The sequence below is a fragment of the Macaca fascicularis genome, chromosome X (genome assembly GCF_037993035.2).
Source record: "Macaca fascicularis isolate 582-1 chromosome X, T2T-MFA8v1.1".
Classification (NCBI taxonomy): Eukaryota; Metazoa; Chordata; class Mammalia; order Primates; family Cercopithecidae; genus Macaca; species Macaca fascicularis.
Window position 1 is genome coordinate 139,228,136 of NC_088395.1, and position 17,916 is coordinate 139,246,051.

Consider the following 17,916-nt stretch of genomic DNA (forward strand, 5'->3'; position numbering starts at 1 on the left):
GTTTATGAATTGAAAAACAATATTGTCCATACGGAAATACTCCCCGAAACTGATCTACAGATTTAATACAATCCCCAAAAAAATCCCAGCCGGCTTCTTTGCAGATATTGATAAGCTGATGCTAAAATTCACAATGAAATTCAAGGTGCCAACAATAGTCAAAACAATCTAGAGAAAGAAAAAATAAATAAAAGATTCGCACTTCCTGCTTTCAAAACTAGCTACAAAGCAACAGTAGTCAAGACTGTGTATCATTTGATTAAAGATAACTTTATAGACAAGTAAAATAGAATCCAGAAATAAACCCAGTCCTAATGGATCTCATGACATGTAGGTCTCTAAAACCCTCACTAATAATTTTTCAAGACCACTGGATTAAACAGAAGTCTCAGTCAAAGCTGCATGTATGCAAATTCTGGCACTTTAAATGGGTTCTCTCCTTAAGCACATAAACCAAAAAGCATGGGAACAACTGGATTAAGAAAGCAAGTGTTCTTTTTTAACCCCCTCTAACTGGCATTAAGTCACCAATCATTGTCAAACACACATCACTTGCTTAATTATTTTGTGTGCACATGTGTATATCTTTAGAACTTCATAAACATATAAATGAGAGGGAGATGCAGATTTAATGTACACACGTATGGCGATAAATACAAAAGCTTCCAGAAGATTGTAGAATGATATACTAATGCTAAAATGATCTCTTTTTTATTTTTTTTTATTTGCTTAAGTCACAAAAAAACAAACTGAAGGAGGCGGATGCAAAGCATAGATCCTTACCTAAAAGCAGAAATATTCACAGACCATTTTGTTCAACAATGTAATTTTTTAAAAATACCTTGCTTCAGCTTCATATTCTCATATTAGTATAATTATCTTTCATAAATCTTATGGTGTATTTATACATAAAATCATTTTTACATGTTCATGAAGTTTTTTATTGAAGTAATTTTTCATAAATAGTCTACTATGCACCATTCCCACCAATATGCTTCATTTCAATATTGCTTTAATGAGCTAGAGTTGGCCTATTATACTCTTAGAACATACTGTACCACTTTCAGCAAAAACAAATCACAAAAATAAGTATTTTTGCCTCTAGAGTATCTGGCAATGAGCTCAAATAGTTCGTCAACCTTCAAGCTGTTTTGTCAGTTAATCTTCCACTTAGCAAAGTCTCAGCCATGAGGCATCAGCTAACGTGGCAATCAGCCCAATGTCACACTGGCCTCTGGTTGTCTTTTTATGGTTCTTCCATACCTTCAACCTAATTTATTTGCCTCCAACATTAATAATGCCTGCCAGGCTGGTAGGCCCAAGCTAATTTGCATTCTCTTTAATGGCACTTTTTTATGGCCTCCAGCTTTGCATAATGGCACTTTTCTAAAGCTGCCTCTTCCAAAAGGAAGAGAATGGTCACTCCTATGGGAATGTGCTACTCTTATTTGGTTATTTCAGCATCAAAATGGATTCTTATCTTCACAATGAGCCCCTAAAATAAAAGTAGGCTTCAGGATTCATTTCATCTGGGACTCCTCCCTTGGTTTTTGAAAGAAAGTATCTTTATTTCACTGACTCCTCTGTTCCCAGATTACAAGAGATGCCCTGCCTGAACTCATTTATACTACCCTTCAAAGGCTGTGTCTACACTGACCAAATGCAGCAAAAAGCAATAGTCATTTATAGAAACAGGTCACAATTGGTCAAAGCAATGCAACTAACTGCTAATGACACAAATGCCAACATTCTAAAAGAAGCAAGATTCTTTGGCCTCTTACAAATTTTGCATAGTGTATGTACCACATAGCAGTCTACAAGGGGGTAGAAATTAAAATACATTTAAGATCTTCATTTTTCTTATTTGAAAAAAGAAAACCTGAATCTTTTCTCTAGCGTCTTTTTTTATTTCCCTTAAAACATCATACTTCTGTGTAAATCTTCAATGTAAAAAGCATTCGAAATAACTTGGGCATCTAAATCTTTAAGAGGGGAAAAAAGACCTGCAGAGTTCACCTTGAAAGAGTGACTTTTATTACATTTTTAAAAGGTGTTTTTTAAAAACCAGCTAATATGTTGGATCTTCATATCGCCAGATAGTTACTTCAGGTCTCCATTCCACTTAGGTTGTATAGACATAGCCACAGAAAAGAGAAAGGTTTTTAGAGATTTGTCTGAGAATTTAGTAGACATTAAAATATATCAGACAGGCCAAATATCCCAGTTGATTTTAAATGCCCACTCCAATACTGTCTAGCTGTGAAGATTTAGCAGGTTATGTATCTTGTCCAGTTCTCTGTTTTCTCATCTTTAAATGGGGTTTCAAAACATCTACCTCAGAGGTGCAAAGAGGAGCTGGTACGATTCCTTCTGAAACTATTCCAATCAATAGAAAAAGAGGGAATCCTCCCTCACCCTTTTTATGAGGCCAGCATCATCCTGATACCAAAGCCTGGCAGAGACACAACAAAAAAAAAGAGAATTTTAGACCAATATCCCTGATGAACATCGATGCAAAAATCCTCAATAAAATACTGGCAAATCAAATCCAGCAGCACATCAAAAAACTTATCCACCACAATCAAGTTGGCTTCATCCCTGGGATGCAAGGCTGGTGCAACATATGCAAATCAATAAACGTAATCCATCATATAAACAGAACCAAAGACAAAAACCACATGATTATCTCAGTAGATGCAGAAAAGGCCTTCAACAAAATTCAACAGCCCTTCATGCTAAAAACTCATTGATGGAATGTATCTCAAAATAATAAGAGCTATTTATGACAAACCCACAGTCAATATCATACTGAATGAGCAAAACCTGGAAGCATTCCCTTTGAAAACTGACACAAGGCAGGGATGCCCTCTCTCATCACTCCTATTCAACATAGTGTTGAAAGTTCTGGCCACGGCAATCGGGCAGGGGAAAGAAATAAAGGGTATTCAATTAGGAAAAGAGGAAGTCAAATTGTCCTTGTTTGCAGATGACATGATTGTATATTTAGAAAACCCCATCATCTCAGCCCAAAATCTCCTTAAGCTGATAAGCAACTTTAGCAAAGTCTCAGGATACAAAATCAATGTGCAAAAATCACAAGCATTCCTATACACCATTAACAGACAAACAGAGAGCCAAATCATGAATGAACTCCCATTCACAATTGCTTCAAAGAGAATAAAATTCCTAGGAATCCAACTTAAAAGGGATGTGAAGGACCTTTTCAAGGAGAACTACAAACCACTGATCAAGGAAATAAAAGAGGACACAAACAAATGGAAGAACATTCCATGCTCATGGATAGGAAGAATTACTATCATGAAAACGGCCACACTGCCCATGGTAATTTACAGATTCAATGCCATCCCCATCAAGCTACCAATAACTTTCTTCACAGAATTGGAAAAAACTACTTTAAAGTTCATGTGGAACCAAAAAAGAGCCTGCATTGCCAAGTCAATCCTAAGCCAAAAGAACAAAGCTGGAGGCATCACGCTACCTGACTTCAAACTATACTACAAGGCTACAGTAACCAAAACAGCATGGTACTGGTACCAAAACAGAGATATAGATCAATGGAACAGAAGAGAGTCCTCAGAAATAATACCACACATCTACAACCATCTGATCTTTGACAAACCTGACAAAAACAAGAAATGGGAAAAGGATTCTCTATTTAACAAATGGTGCTGGGAAAACTGGCCAATCATATGTAGAAAGCTGAAACTGGATCCCTTCCTTACACCTTATACAAAAGTTAATTCAAGATGGATTAAAGACTTAAATGTTAGACCTAAAACCATCAAAACCCTAGAAGAAAACCTAGGCAATACCATTCAGGACATAAGCATGGGCAAGGACTTCATGTCTAAAACACCAAAAGCAATGGCAACGAAAGCCAAAATGGACAAATGGGATCTAATTAAACCAAAGAGCTTCTGCACAGCAAAAGAAACTACCATCAGAGTGAACAGGCAACCTACAGAATGGGAGAAAATTTTTGCAATCTACCCATCTGACAAAGGGCTAATATCCAGAATCTACAAAGAACTCAAACAAATTTACAAGAAAAAAGTCTAACAACTCCATCAAAAAGTGGGCAAAGGATATGAATAGATACTTCTCAAAAGAAGACATTTATGCAGCCAACAGACACATGAAAAAATGCCATCCCATTACTGGGTATATACCCAAAGGATTATAAATCATGCTGCTCTAAAGACACATGCACATGTATGTTTATTGCAGCACTATTCACAATAGCAAAGACTTGGAAGTATCCCAAATGTCCATCATTGATAGACTGGATTAAGAAAATGTGGCACATATATACCATGGAATACTATGCAGCCATAAAAAGGATGAGTTCATGTCCTTTGTAGGGACATGGATGCAGCTGGAAACCATCATTCTGAGCAAACTATTGCAAGGACAGAAAACCAAACACCGCATGTTCTCACTCATAGGTGAGAATTGAACAATGAGAACACTTGGACACACGGTGGGGAACATCACACACCAGGGCCTGTCGTGGGGTGAGGGGAGAGGAGAGGGATAGCATTAGGAGATATACCTAATGTAAATGACAAGTTAATGGGTGCAGCACACCAACATGGTACATGTATACATATGTAATAAATCTGCATGTTGTGCACATGTACCCTAGAACTTGAAGTATATATATAAAAAGTCTACCTCAGAGGGTTGTTGTGAGAATTAAATGAGAAAATACATAATATGCTCCTTGCACAGGACCTGGCTCAGTAGGCGCCCCAAAATAGTAATAGATCTTCATGGAAAATCACCCCAAGTTACCTGGGTCAAACTACCTAAGTCTTGGAGTTCTTCACTTTTGTATGTCAATTAAGAAACGTTATGTGGTCAGTGAAGGAATCATAATACTTACGAATATAGCAAACTACTAACGTTCCTTCACATGCACTCAGGTATAACACAACACCCAATGTTTAAGCACTGCATATGATCAGATAGTATGGTCTACAAGATAATTCATTCAGTGAAGTTTTCATGACTAATTTTAGGGCTCAGTATATGGTCTATTTTCAAAAGTGTTCCATATGCACATAGGAAGAGTGTGTATTCTTCCAATTGGGTGCAAATTATATATATGTGGGCATGTGTGTGTGTGTGTACGTGTGTATTTTAGATGTATATGTGTGTGTATATATATACCCATTATATTGAGCTTGTTAATCATGTTGTTCAAATCCTCTGTATCCTTATCCATTTTCTGTTCATTTTACCTATCAATTTCTGAAAAAAAATCAGATTTTATAATTTCTGCTTTTAGCTCTGCCAACTTTTGCTTTATACGTTTCAAACTTACGGTATTAAGCATACACAAGTTTAGAATTGTTATCTGAAAAAAAAAAAAAAAACTGAACTGTTAATCATTACACAGTGATCCTGTTTATCCCCAATAATGGTTCTGCCTTAAAGTCTGTTTTGTCTGATATCAACATAGCCACATCAGTTTACTTCTGGCTAGTGTTTGCATAGTGTACCTATTCCAATCCTTTTTGTGTGCTTTATGTTCGTATGTTTTACTTTTGTCTCTTATACACAGCACATAGCTGGATTTTTATTTTCATCCATTGTGATAATCTAGGTCTTCACTGGTGAGTTCAGTCAACTCCTATTTATTGTACTCCTATTTATTGTAATAACTGAAGAGTTGGCTGCCATGATCAAAGAGCCCTTTAAAAAATTTCTGGGTTGTATGATGTAACTTGGTCACCCTAGTCAATTTCTAAATACTCTTTGCTTGTATTGACTCTCCTGTAGTAAGTTAGCAAAAACCCAAGGATCTTTATGAGTAAATTGAAGGTAATACTATCCTGAAGATTTGTAGTTATTAGTACTGTTATGGGAGAAAGTCAATTAATGCAAGGAATGGTGCACACAGGCCTAATCCATGTGCTGTAAATCAATACATTGCACATTTCAATTGCTCTGTATTCGTACAGAATAGTGCATGGAACCGATTCATTAGAACTAAACTCTTCACAAGAAACAGACCAATTCTCTCAGACTCACTAGGGCATCTCCGCTAGTAAAATTTAAAAAGCAATCAAACTGAATAAGAAGTACTCTTTGCAGACACTTACATTGGGGAAGAACATGATTCTTGACAATTCAGAGTAAATGAAGTGCAAATTACTCTCTTATAATATAACTCAGAATTGAAGCTTAAATTGTGACTGAAAAAGAGCCCACAGTTTAATCAGAAAAATACATTTATTGATAATTCCCATGAGCTCCTATTTGATACATTTATATCATAGGATAACAAGTTCAAAACTATTGCCAAGTTATAAATATGGAATTTATGCAAAATTTGCATGTATTAAATTTTATTTTGAATCTGCATATGTGCCTATATTTGAATATTTATAATATTCCAGAAAAAGCACAGTGGAATGTGCAAGACAGATTTATTTAGTGTAATGCTCTGAAATGTGTCAACGTCTTCAACACAGTTTTTAGAGGCAAAATGGCAGAAATAACAAATGGGATGCAATAAGACCAACTGACTAATCTGCAAAGTTCAATACCTAGTAAAATGAGAAAAGCTCTTTTGCCAACAAATATTTTACTAAAGTTTAGACAAATATTTATGTAAGCTTACAAGGACATTGTTTTAGGGGACATATATCATTAAGTGAATTATTCATTATCCTTTAATGGAAAAGGGGAAATTCCCATCTATACATTTCTTTTTAAACTCGGTGACTAAATACCTCATTTCGTGTGTCACGGAACGTCAATATTAGCTTTTCAACTGTGAAGCACGTTCTTTACACTGTCAAAACAACTTGTACCTATGGTGTAGTTTCAGCGGAGTTTCAACAATAAGATTATGCACCTCACTATATATGTATAGAGTGGTCCTTCAGATATTGGAATAGTTGGACAATGACATTTCTAATCAACTGTATTTATGGTTAACTGGGGGTAATACTCTTATGCAGTGAAACTTCTCTAGTAGGGGGCTGCTTAGCAAAGTGAACTCTCCTTTTCTGCTGGACGAGAGTAACATATACACTAACTGATCTAAGCTCTCAGTTATGGATGTTTAGAACTATAGCCCTTTACCAATCCCAAGATTTTAACTCTTCCAGCCAGGCCATCAGCCCTGGTGTTAACTCACTAGGAAAGAAGCTCATGGAGATCAAAGTCCAGACTATCTCGGATGGCTCTGGCTGAGCAGAATAAGCCTTATATTTCCAACTGTACCACTATTAACTTCCTGTTCCATATAATTTATAAATTAAAATTTATAGTTAATAAATGAGGAAGAAACAATAGCAATTCACTCAAGTAGCTCTATACCGTACTGGCATAAAAAGATTTCCACACATTGTGTGGGAGTATGATAACAGCCAGTTATCGAAAATCAGCAGGCAATGTCTGACTCATCACCTCTGCCTTTCAGTTTGAGGGTTTATTTGGGCTGAGGCTACTCTCCTCATTAAGGACTCCCAGGATATCAAGAAGCTAATGAAATAACCAGCCAGGAACCAAAAAAGTAGACCTGTGTGTAATTAATCACAGCTTAGTAAAACATTATTTTAAAAATTGTTAATGCTTATTGTTATTATATAAATAATGTAGACTAATAAAGAAAATTCAAAACCTTCAGAAAAGCAGAATAAGAAAACAAATCATTAATAGATCTATTAATATTCTGGTATTTTTTTCTTCCAGTCTCTGTCTTTTATGCTTAGATTTGGGAGGGGTAGGAGATGATTTCTCTTGCTCGCTCACTCACTCTCTCCCTCTCTTTTTTTCTTTAACATAATTGTAGTCATACTGGGTCCATAATTTTCTATCTCTTTTTCTCTTAGCATTAAATCACTAGCAATTTTCCATGCTCTATCAAAGGACATTTAAGTGATTTTGTAATAATCCTTCAAGTGGATGTACTGAGATTTCTCGAACCATTCTTCTCCATGTAGATGTTCAGATTGTTTCCAATTTGTTGCACTTATAATAACTCCAGTTAGCCTCCTAGTATATGTTCTTATAGCATCCTGTACTTTCCCCCCATGGCACTTCATACAATTTTAAGTAATTGACAATTTGTTTTCTGTCTATCTTTCCCACTCCTATGAAGGCAGGGACCACATCTACCTGGTTCTTCCCCGTAACCCCAGCACATAGCACAGGGATAGCAGATACTCAATAAATATTTGCTGAATAAATAAATAAATGAGTGAATGAATGAAAGCATGTATAAAAGTATGTTTTTCTGCAAAATCCCAGAAAAGAAATTATGGGTCATAGAAATAAATATTTTTATATTCTGTATTTATACTATTTATTTCCAAAAAGATCATTCAAGTTACATTCCCACCAACAATGTATGAGATTTTTGATATTTACCATGCCCTTGTCAGCACTGTCTACTTTTTTTGTTTGGTGGTGATGTATGTTGGGTTTTGCTTTGTTTGTTTGTTTGTTTTAATCAGGGTTAGACAGGCAAAAAAAGTATTCTATGTTTAAATGTGCATTTCTTTAGTACCAGTGAAATAAAACAGTTTTTCCATGTCTGCAAACTAGCTGGGGGTCCTATGTTGTATACTGTCTGGTCATGTCCTTTGATTCTCTAATCAATTCATAAGAGTTTTTTGTACAGTAAAGATTTCACCTTTGTGTCCGCTGTAATTGTGCACATTTTTACCAGTTTGAAACCTTTTCATTTTGGCTTTTTTTGACAGATAACCATATTTTATTCTTATGTAATCGTAACTACTGATCTTTTTTCCTTTATTCAAACATCCTTTTCCTTGGCTAAGAGTCCCGTATGTGAATTGCAGCTATCATTTAAATAACAATGCCAATTGTGAATTCAGATTAACTGGGTTTACAGATTCCCACATAAAATGTACGACTGAGCCCAAATCTGCCCCGGAGCCCCAGCTGTCACCTCCTTATTAGGCCTGTCCACTAGAAATCTAGGCAACAAGAATCAGTCATGACTCCTTAGTACCCTCCAGTCCAAACTAGATCCCCTTCTCAACCTCTCCGTTTTGATGGCAGGTACCACCTACATTCCAGACTAGATATCAGGGAGACAGCTTTACCTAGACTTCGACCTTTATTTACTTTCATAGTTTTTTTTGTTTGTTTGTTTGTTTGTTTGTTTGTTTTTGCACTCTTTCCATCCAAGAGCTTCTCATACTTACTGGGGTTGCTCATTGCCATTCAAGTCCTCCACAGTGGAGCCTAACCCCATCTACTTCCCTAACCATTATTTCTCCAAACATGAACCTTTTGGGTCTGGCCAGACCTGCCTAGGTGAGGTTGCTGGACCTCAAAAGGTCATGAGGACTCCATGCCCACCCACAATGCCTCCTTTCTAATTAATACAACTCTCCTACTCCCAGAGGCCTTCTCAAAAGGATGTCTCCTTTTTCTGGCCTGTTCCTCATACTTTAGAAAGGAAAGGGCCCTGGAAATCATCTCTTTTAAATATCCCATTTTATAGATAAGACACTAAGACCAAGGGAGGGGAAAGGGCTTGTCCAAAATCTAAACTTCCTCTCCCAGCTCCTGTCTACACTACACAGTCCAGCACTTCATATGCTAATCTTTATGGACTTGAGGCTGAAGATGGTTATCTTGGCTTTTTTGGTTTCATCTTGGCTCTAATCTCCCCCCAGCTGCTAGCACCATGCCAGAGACACGATAGTTACTCCATCTGCTTTGCCGATTAGACCCAAACTACAACATAACAGATGGACTTTTCTCTATTTTTTGTATATTCTGGTAAATGTATGACATTTTAAAGACATTACTGATTTTCAAATTGTTTTCAAACAAAATCCGTTTTTAATTAAATATCTAAAGTACCAAATTGTTCTGTTCTACCATAAGCTCTGTGAGACAGAGAATGATGTCTCTTCCCTGGAATATAATGAACAGTTTCACAAAATCTTGTTTAATGAATGACAGAAAAAAAGGGATGGCTATTCTTTTAATGTCATTTCATACTACCTCAGTTGATGACTCATATCCATAAAAGACAAGCTCTAGTATTTTAATTGCCACATAGCACAGATCTAAAATTATTATTAAGTGATATTAATTCTGAATAGCCTTTTGCACTACCTGAGAACTTACAGCTTTGTCAGGACTCCAACACCATGTTTGACATCCATGCAAAGATGCTAATTAATACTACCGGCATCTACTACATTTACATCATACTACATCTACATCTGTAGATATTGTAATGGTAGATTTCGCCCCCTCTTCTATGAAATAGGTAAGATGGTACCACGGCTCTCAAAGACAGCTGAAGAAATGTATCCTCAGCTAAGTGTAAAGCTGAGAGCCCAACAGCTTAGAGCCTGATGAATCACACAACCAGTACTGACTACTGGCTGTAACAGTCCATTCTGCTTAATGCCTCAGCCTATACCACAAGCTTGTTGTGTCATTTTGCCTCACTGTAAAATCAAGGAAGAGAAAGAGGGAAAGCGTGGGCTTGTGAGGCATGATCAGGTAGACACTCTATAGTTACAGCTCTTTCAAAATAGAGCCACCTTTTAAGAACAAATGGAAAGAGAAAGCTTTTCCCACAATTTAAAAAAAAAATAGAATGACCGAAAAAAGCTTTTCTCCATCTAAACAAACACTGTTTAGTCCTTTCCCATCAATGATATCCTGCTGGATTGAAGATGATAATTAATTACCCTTCCAGATGCCTCAGCCTGCTCCCATCCTGCTCAGCTTTGCAGGGATTCCCAACATGGCAATGAAAGTCCCCTCTGCAATCTAGCCACAAGACCTACCCCTGGTGAATAAAACACCTCGGGGATGTAGAAATCTGTTCTTCTCCCAATGGGTGTGGTAATCCTGGCTCAATCACTCATCCAAACTGAAAATTTTTAGAGATGCTAAAAGTCTAGGGTGCAACGTAAATATGATCAGATTCTTTGACTTGTATAGCCATGGACCCTGACCTCTCAACCCCATTCTGTGCATGCTGGCCAGCATGATACCTAGTGATGAAGAAGGGGGCTAGTGCTATTTCTTTGGGCCCAGTTCTGAATTCCCCCTACAGAACAAATGGCACACTAGAGTTGGCTACAAACAGAGGAAATTTGACCTGAGAAAAGCCTGCAGAATTTGGGACTTTTAACAGCTTGTGAGCAACAATGTTTGGATACACTTTCAAAAATGGTCTCAGAAATTCTAAAATGAGCAAGACCCTTCTCTGACTGCAAACAACACACTGGCAGACAGATGGATGAAATCCAATTTCTGATTTTTTAAAAGAAATATTATTCTTAATAAACAACTTGAGCTTTTCACCAGCCAAGCACTCTCTCTCTCTTTGTCCTCTCCAGGCAACGTGATCACAGTCGTTTCTATTCAGCAGTTATATATCACCCAAGCACTTAACCATCCGCGGAGGCAGAGAAGCATCCCAAAGGTAGCACTGGAAGCAGGATTCAGAGTCTTGGCTTGCAGCCACAATAGCCTCTGATACCCCCCTAATGTGGATGAATGGCTGTGAGTCAGTAGGTGGTTCCTGTCTCAGCTGAAGACTCCTACTGAAGCTCATCCAACCAGGCCTCAGCCTGCTCCCATCCTACTCAGCTTTGCAGAGATTCCCAACATGGCAGTGAAAGACCCCTCTGCAATCTAGCCACAAGACTTATCCCCAGTGAATAGAAAGCCTTAGGGATGTAGAAATCCGTTCTTCTCGCAAGGTGTGTGGTAACCCTGGCCCAAAAACTCATCCAAACTCACATGTTGTAAAATGACTGACGATGATAATGATGTAGGTGATAACAACAGCCAACATGTATTGACTGTTCATTCACTTTGTGGGAATGACTAACATGAAAGACCTTACTGTGTTTTTGCAGAAAACCCTTGTTCATCAGGTGCAGTCAACAGAGCAAGGGTTGTGGAGTCAGACAGAACTGGAGTCAGATGCCTGCTGTGCCGCAAAAAAAACTCAGTGACCCGGGGAAGCCCTTTAGCCTTTTTGGGCTTCATTCTCATCTGATAAATGGGGATGCTTTTGTCCACTTTGGCCTCTTGCTGAAGATTGTGTAAGTTTACAGAGGAATACCAGAGATAAGGGATATGAATGCTTATCACAAACTGGAGTGCACTCTACACAGGATCTGGTCAAGGGTCACATGGCCGGTTAGTGGCTGGCCTAGAACTAAGGCCCAGCTGTCTGAACTCCCAGGCCAGAAAGGTGGAACTGTTGTTCCCCTCAGTTGAGAGGAGCACAGAGACGACCAGCTGTCATGGAGAGGCTGTTTGACACAGGAACACCCAAAAGCTGACTCTCCCATTTCCAGACACCAGTTTCTCACCCCCACATTTCACCACTGGTGCAGCTGCCTTTACCTCTAAATTTTCTCCTAGCACAGACACATACAACAGTCATATACACACACTCTCTCATTCTCACACACACATGCACACCTTAGTTCTTACAGATTATCAGAACTCACAGAACTGGTCCTGCAACCCCTAGAGATCTGTCAACATCCAGGGAAATTCTGGAACCCCTAGGCTATCCCTATTCTTCAAGGTGAATATTTCTGGAGGTGGGCAGGAATGAATGAAATAAAAAGGTGCTCTTGAGGTAGCAATGCATTTCTCTAGCAAATTTTATTTCATTTTTGCAAATACTGTAAAATCCAGTAACTGTGACTTTTTAGAACGTGGTTTTTCTTTGATTAGACTAGATGGCACTGTGGCATCACCCTTTTAATAACCAAGAAAATCCTATGTCATTTCAAAGAATTTTGCTTCAATTTGGGACAATCCAAGAGGCTTTGAGGGGTCCTGGTTATCTTCTGGAGAATTCGGGAAGGAATCTGCTAGAGGACTGTAGCCACCAAACAGATAATCTAGGCCACATTAATAATGTGTGTTTATAGACAACATACCCTGACCTACATGTTCAAAAGGATCAGTAAAGGCACATGTGCCCCATGGAACTCCAGACAAGGCCATGGCTTTCATGGTGACCAAGACCTTGTTTTCACTTCTCTGCTATAGTCGTGGCTGTGGAATTCTACTTTTGCCCAGAAGAGCTTTTTAAATATTACCACCTCTCACTACACCTACAAGGTCTGTCAGTATGACAAATTCTTTTCAATATTGCCAAATTGTTTGGGAACTTCTTAAACACCAGAATATTGTTGTGACAATGACTTAGACAATTGTACCAATGGATTGAGGTCCTGGAGCTAAGGTTTTCTTGGGGTGGAAGAAAAAAAACTGTTAGTATTGTAAAGGAAATACAAGTTTGGCAGATTCTGCCACAATTCCAGCATTTGAGAAAGGACACTGTAAACTGAGAGAAGAGAGAGTGAAGAGGAGAGGCAGGGGGTGATGTTCCCCCTAAATCTCAATGGTAATCTGAAAGTCAAGGCTCTAGGGCTCTATTTGCTGCAGTTGGACAGAAAAATCCACACTGGTTGTTGCATTCTGACAGTCAACTGCAAAGCATCCCCTTGTCCAGGGTAACAAGTGCACCCGGGGGGGATGGGGGCGGTACACAGACATGTCCTTGCCGGCCCAGTGACCCTATCCAGAGGCCTCCAGGCCATGAAACTCACCTTGTGCACCCCCTAGACTCCCTCCTTCAGCCCAGATTTGTTTTAAGGAGACTTGCGAAACAGTAGCCCTGGCTGGACCAACTGCACCCCATAGCACTCACTTCCCCCACCCCACCACCACCCACTTTACAGTACTCCATGACCTCCAGCAACTGGACATCGCCTCTGGAGGAAGGAAAATACCCTTGCTTCTGGCTACAGACTATTAATAAATCAGTTTTTACCGCATCAGCCCAGGCTCACAGAAAATGGGCTGGCAGCGCCCCATGCCGGGGCTCGGGCTCGGGCTTTTTAAATACTTTTTGTAAATCAGGAGAGGTTCCTGGTGGCTGAACCCCACATGGGGTCCAGGGCACCATCCCAGCCCGCCCTTCGGTCCGCGGGGTGCCCCCAGCACTCCTAAAGAGCCACAGATGCCTCTCATGCAGCCAGTGGTGAGAGGCAAGCCTGGGAACCACGAGCTCTCCTTGGATGTCGGAAAATAGAGACAGAGGGACACCCAGCAGCCCGGGGAGAGCAGAGCTAGAGCGGGGAAGGAGGGAGGTGATAAAAGTCTGGCAAGAAGAGAGAAACAGAAAGGGTAAGAGAGCAAAAGAAGAAAAGCGAAAGAGGGGAATGGAAAGAAGGAAACAGCGAGCAAACAGGAGCAGACAAGATCTGGGGCACAAGAGAGAAAGAGGGAGAACAAGGCAAATAGACGAAGCGAGAAAAAAGGGGGAGGGAAGAATGCGGGCGCCGAAAGGAGGAAGAGCGCGCTAAAAGGAGACTTCGGAACCCGGGTGCAGAGTAGAGGAAAGGAGGTATCCAGAGACGCTGCACCGAGAGCGCGGCTCTTTAGGGCTCTCCAGTGCGGAGACTGAGTGCGATGCCCCGTCCCAGCGGCCAGTGAGGCGCTTGTTCCGGGCCTCTCGGCTGCCTCCCCCCTCCAGTTCTCCCAACCATCACGCAGGCCACCCTGCGGACAGACAGACGGTCAGTCCGGGGCCAGAGCGGAAAGCCTTTCTGAGGCCGCCACAGCGCCGCGAACGTGCGCTACTGGGCGCCCAGCACCGCCCAGTCGGGGTGCAAACGCCCGGGCGCCAGGGTGCCTGCTAGGTCCCCGGCTTGGGGCAGCCGCGCCTCCCAGTCCTCCTAGGCCCGAGTCCCGCTTGACTACGGGAGCGCACTCACCTGGACGGTCTCAGCCTGGCGTCGCGCTTGCCGTCCACCACAGAGGGCACACAGCTGGTGAGCTCAGTCCAGTCGGCGTGCAACCCGCAGCTCCAGCCCGTGGAGAACCTGGAGAAGAGCCAGGTCTCCCGCTTACCCGGCCGGTGGCAAGTGCATTTCTTCTGACCCACGCGGCACTCGCACGGCTGCTCCAGCTGGATGTTGCGCACCAAGTGGCGGCCGAAAGTGGTGCCCCCGGTCTTCTGGATGTGCAGGAACACGATCAGGTCATCGCCTTTGATGTCGAAGTCTACCTTGCGCAGGAGGTCGCCGCGGGTGAAATTGTAGCGGGGCACGAACCTGGCGGAGCTCTCATCCTCCGAGCGGTACGGGTCCCGCACCGGGGAGCTGAACGCCTGCAGGCGGAGGAGCTGGCATTCTGTGCCGGGGCATACGTATTGGAGGACGATCACGGCAAATAGGAAGAGCATCACCAAAGCTAGCAGCAGCTTGTTGGATTTCTCATCCATGTTCCCGACGCTGGGGGAAACCCAAGCTCGTTACGTCAATCCCGCAGCTCGGCCCGCGCTCGCCGTACCCCCGCACCGCCCCCTCCCCCTGGAGCCGCCGCTGCGCCCCTCTCCCCCTCCCCTCCGCACCGAGTACTCCACGGCGGCGGCGGCTGCGGCGGCGGCTCCCTTCCCCGCTTCCTTCCTTCCCGGCAGGCTCAGCGCTGTGGCTTCTGCGGCACACACACACCCCCACCCCGACTCCTTCCCGCGGGCCGCTCGCCCCCTCCCCCCGCCAGAGCTCTTCGGAGCTCCCCAGAGCCCCTCCGCGGGTTTTCGACACAGTGGGACCCCTCCGGGCCCAGTCGCCCCACTCCCCTCAACTCACGCCCCCAGTCCGGGCCCCCGTGTGTCTCGCTCCACTCTCGGTGGCTCCCATCCCCATCCCGCTTCGCCCGCCGGACTCTCCGAGCTCTTCTGCCCCCATCCCTTTTGGAGCGCACACCTCTGTCCGGGTTTCTCCCCGCATGCCCCGAAGCCCTCCTTTAGCCCGCGCCCGCGCCCGCTTGCCCACCCGGGAGGCGGCCTCGAGGGAGCTCGGAGCCGGGCGCTCAGAGTTCCCCTGGGGGAAGGAGCCCGCCCGCAGCCCGACTTGCTAGCGGAGACGCTGCGCTGCCGATGCCAGCGGAACAGTGGCGACGGAGCCGCGGCGTGGCCAAATGCGCGCCGCGCCCCTCCAGAGACCCCAGCCTGTCCACCAATGGCCAGCTGGAACTTTGCGCCCTTCTATACCCCCCGCGGCTGCCTTCCCTTCCCGTACAGCACCTTCGCACCCTGGCCTGGGGGCGCGAACCCCGCTTTCACCTAGAACGTACCTGGCCAGGGGGCTGAAAATCTTGGAGAAGATCGCACCGAGCACGTGCTTCAGCGAGTGGCCCAGGGCGGCCAGGCCCCGAGTGAGCAGGACCCGGCAGAGGGAGCCCAGGTCCCAGCGTCGCCTGAGGACGTGCATCCGCCTGCGGCGGCCCCGGGACAGCAGCGCGAAAAGCGGGGCGCACGCGGCTCCCGCCAGGGAAGAAGACGCCTTTCGGGGCTTGTCCAGGAGCGGCCGGGAGTGGAATCCGTGAGACACACCCCTAGGAGGGTCCGCGCGAACTGAGGCGGCGACCGACCCTGGCCGGCTCGCTGCCAATTCGGCCTCTACTCTGGAATGCCGGCGGGGACAGGTGGTGCGGGCGGGCGCTCCTCGTTCCGGTTGCCGCGGCGGCTCGAACGCCCGGACTGCACACGCAGGCAGTGCCATTCCCCCCTTCAGGCAACTCAGGGTACTAAGGATCACGAGCGAGCTTGAATTTATATAATAATGCCTCACGCCTAAGAGCTCGAGCCACTTCACAAGCAGAGAACCTGGGTTTTCTCTTTTCTAGGAGTACGGAGGTCACTCTGCTTAGCGCATCACTCCACTTGGGCTCGTAATTTCAACCTCTCCTAAAATAGCAAAGGCGCAAATTGGAGCTTTTCCGTCTCTCTTTGCCAATTTCCATTCTCCAGCGGAAGCGGGGGCATTTTCTGAAAAGGTAAGTCAGCATGATAAAAAGACAGCATGACCAAAAAGCATTACAGAATGACAATCTGACCTTTTTTAGAGCACAGACTGTCTTCTTGCTGAATCCTGTGTACCAAACCCTGTGCCTGCAGGAGGGCTTGACTCACAAAATGTTTGTTGAATGAATGGATACATAACTAAAAACTCCATCAGAGTGAGACCATCTAATCCAAGGTAATGTGACACATGAGGAAACTGAGGCCCAGAGAGGGGTAGGGACGTGCCCAGGGTCACACAGCAGAGCCCCGGGTTTGAACCCAAGAAACCCGGCACCATCCACCTATTTCCTGATACTAACACCACCTTCTCTAATAAATAGGCACCGATCTTCCTCAAGCTCCAGTGTCCGAAAGGCTCTTTGCTGTTGCAGGACCAGGGATGCAAGGATTAACACGGAAAGAATGGATGTCCCTTCAGGAAAAGGACCCTGGGAACTCAGGACTCAGTCTGTCCCCATCTGATTGATCAAAGGGGCTTGCTGTACATCAGGACACTGGTGTTTCCGTGACTGAGTGTGCAACTCCCTCCGGTCCCATTGCTGCAGAAGGGGCACCGGTTGGCAGCAGTGTTTCTGAGCAGTGCTGTTGGCACTGGGGCCACTGAGTGAGAGGATGCGGACCACGAGCTGAGTTCTGGGGTGGGGGCATGTCCCTCCTGGAGACAGGCTCTCCCAGTATCTCCCTCGCTGAGCTCTGCTCCATCCCTTTCCTGTTCTATCTATGCCATGAAGCGGCAAGCCTAAGAATAGTCTAGAAGTCCTGGGAAATCTGTCACTTCCTTGCTGGGCAACCCTGGAATAATCACTTGCCCCTCCTGAGCCTCAGTTTTCTTGTCTGTAAGATAGGACCAATTATGTCCTCTGTTTTGACCAACTGAGTCACCATGGGGATGAAATGTAGAAACCTTTAGGCCACTCCAAATGTGAGGCTGTGTTTACCTGTTGCTCTAAGCTCAATGTGCCAACTGCGTCACAGGCCAAATAAGGAACAGGCCCTTCTCCTGCAATTTTGCAGCTGTGCACCCTGTCCTT

The 17,916-nt window shown here is 43.5% G+C and overlaps 1 protein-coding gene and 1 long non-coding RNA gene across 13 annotated transcripts in view; one reads left to right on the forward strand and one right to left on the reverse strand.

Annotated features, from left to right (window-relative positions):
- The window catches only part of HS6ST2 (heparan sulfate 6-O-sulfotransferase 2), a 356,277-nt gene extending 339,667 nt beyond the window's left edge, over positions 1 to 16,610 (reverse strand). For 6 of the 12 annotated variants that reach the window (XM_015444017.3, XM_015444015.3, XM_015444016.3 and 3 more), the window contains exons 1-2: positions 16,156 to 16,610; positions 14,793 to 15,311 (exon numbers count right to left, since the gene is read on the reverse strand). In XM_015444017.3, the coding sequence (XP_015299503.1) occupies positions 14,793 to 15,311; positions 16,156 to 16,583 (947 nt within the window). In that variant the 5' untranslated portion in view covers positions 16,584 to 16,610. Of the gene's footprint in view, positions 1 to 14,792; positions 15,312 to 15,430; positions 15,492 to 15,785; positions 15,975 to 16,155 lie in introns of those variants that run through there. The other 6 variants (XM_074029196.1, XM_074029195.1, XM_065538496.1 and 3 more) reach the window with 3 other exon arrangements.
- On the forward strand, positions 16,253 to 17,033 carry LOC135969226 (uncharacterized). The gene is made up of 2 exons (XR_010584369.2): positions 16,253 to 16,605; positions 16,708 to 17,033. It is a non-coding gene; the product is annotated as an uncharacterized lncRNA (long non-coding RNA).
- Positions 17,034 to 17,916: the final 883 nt, after the last annotated feature.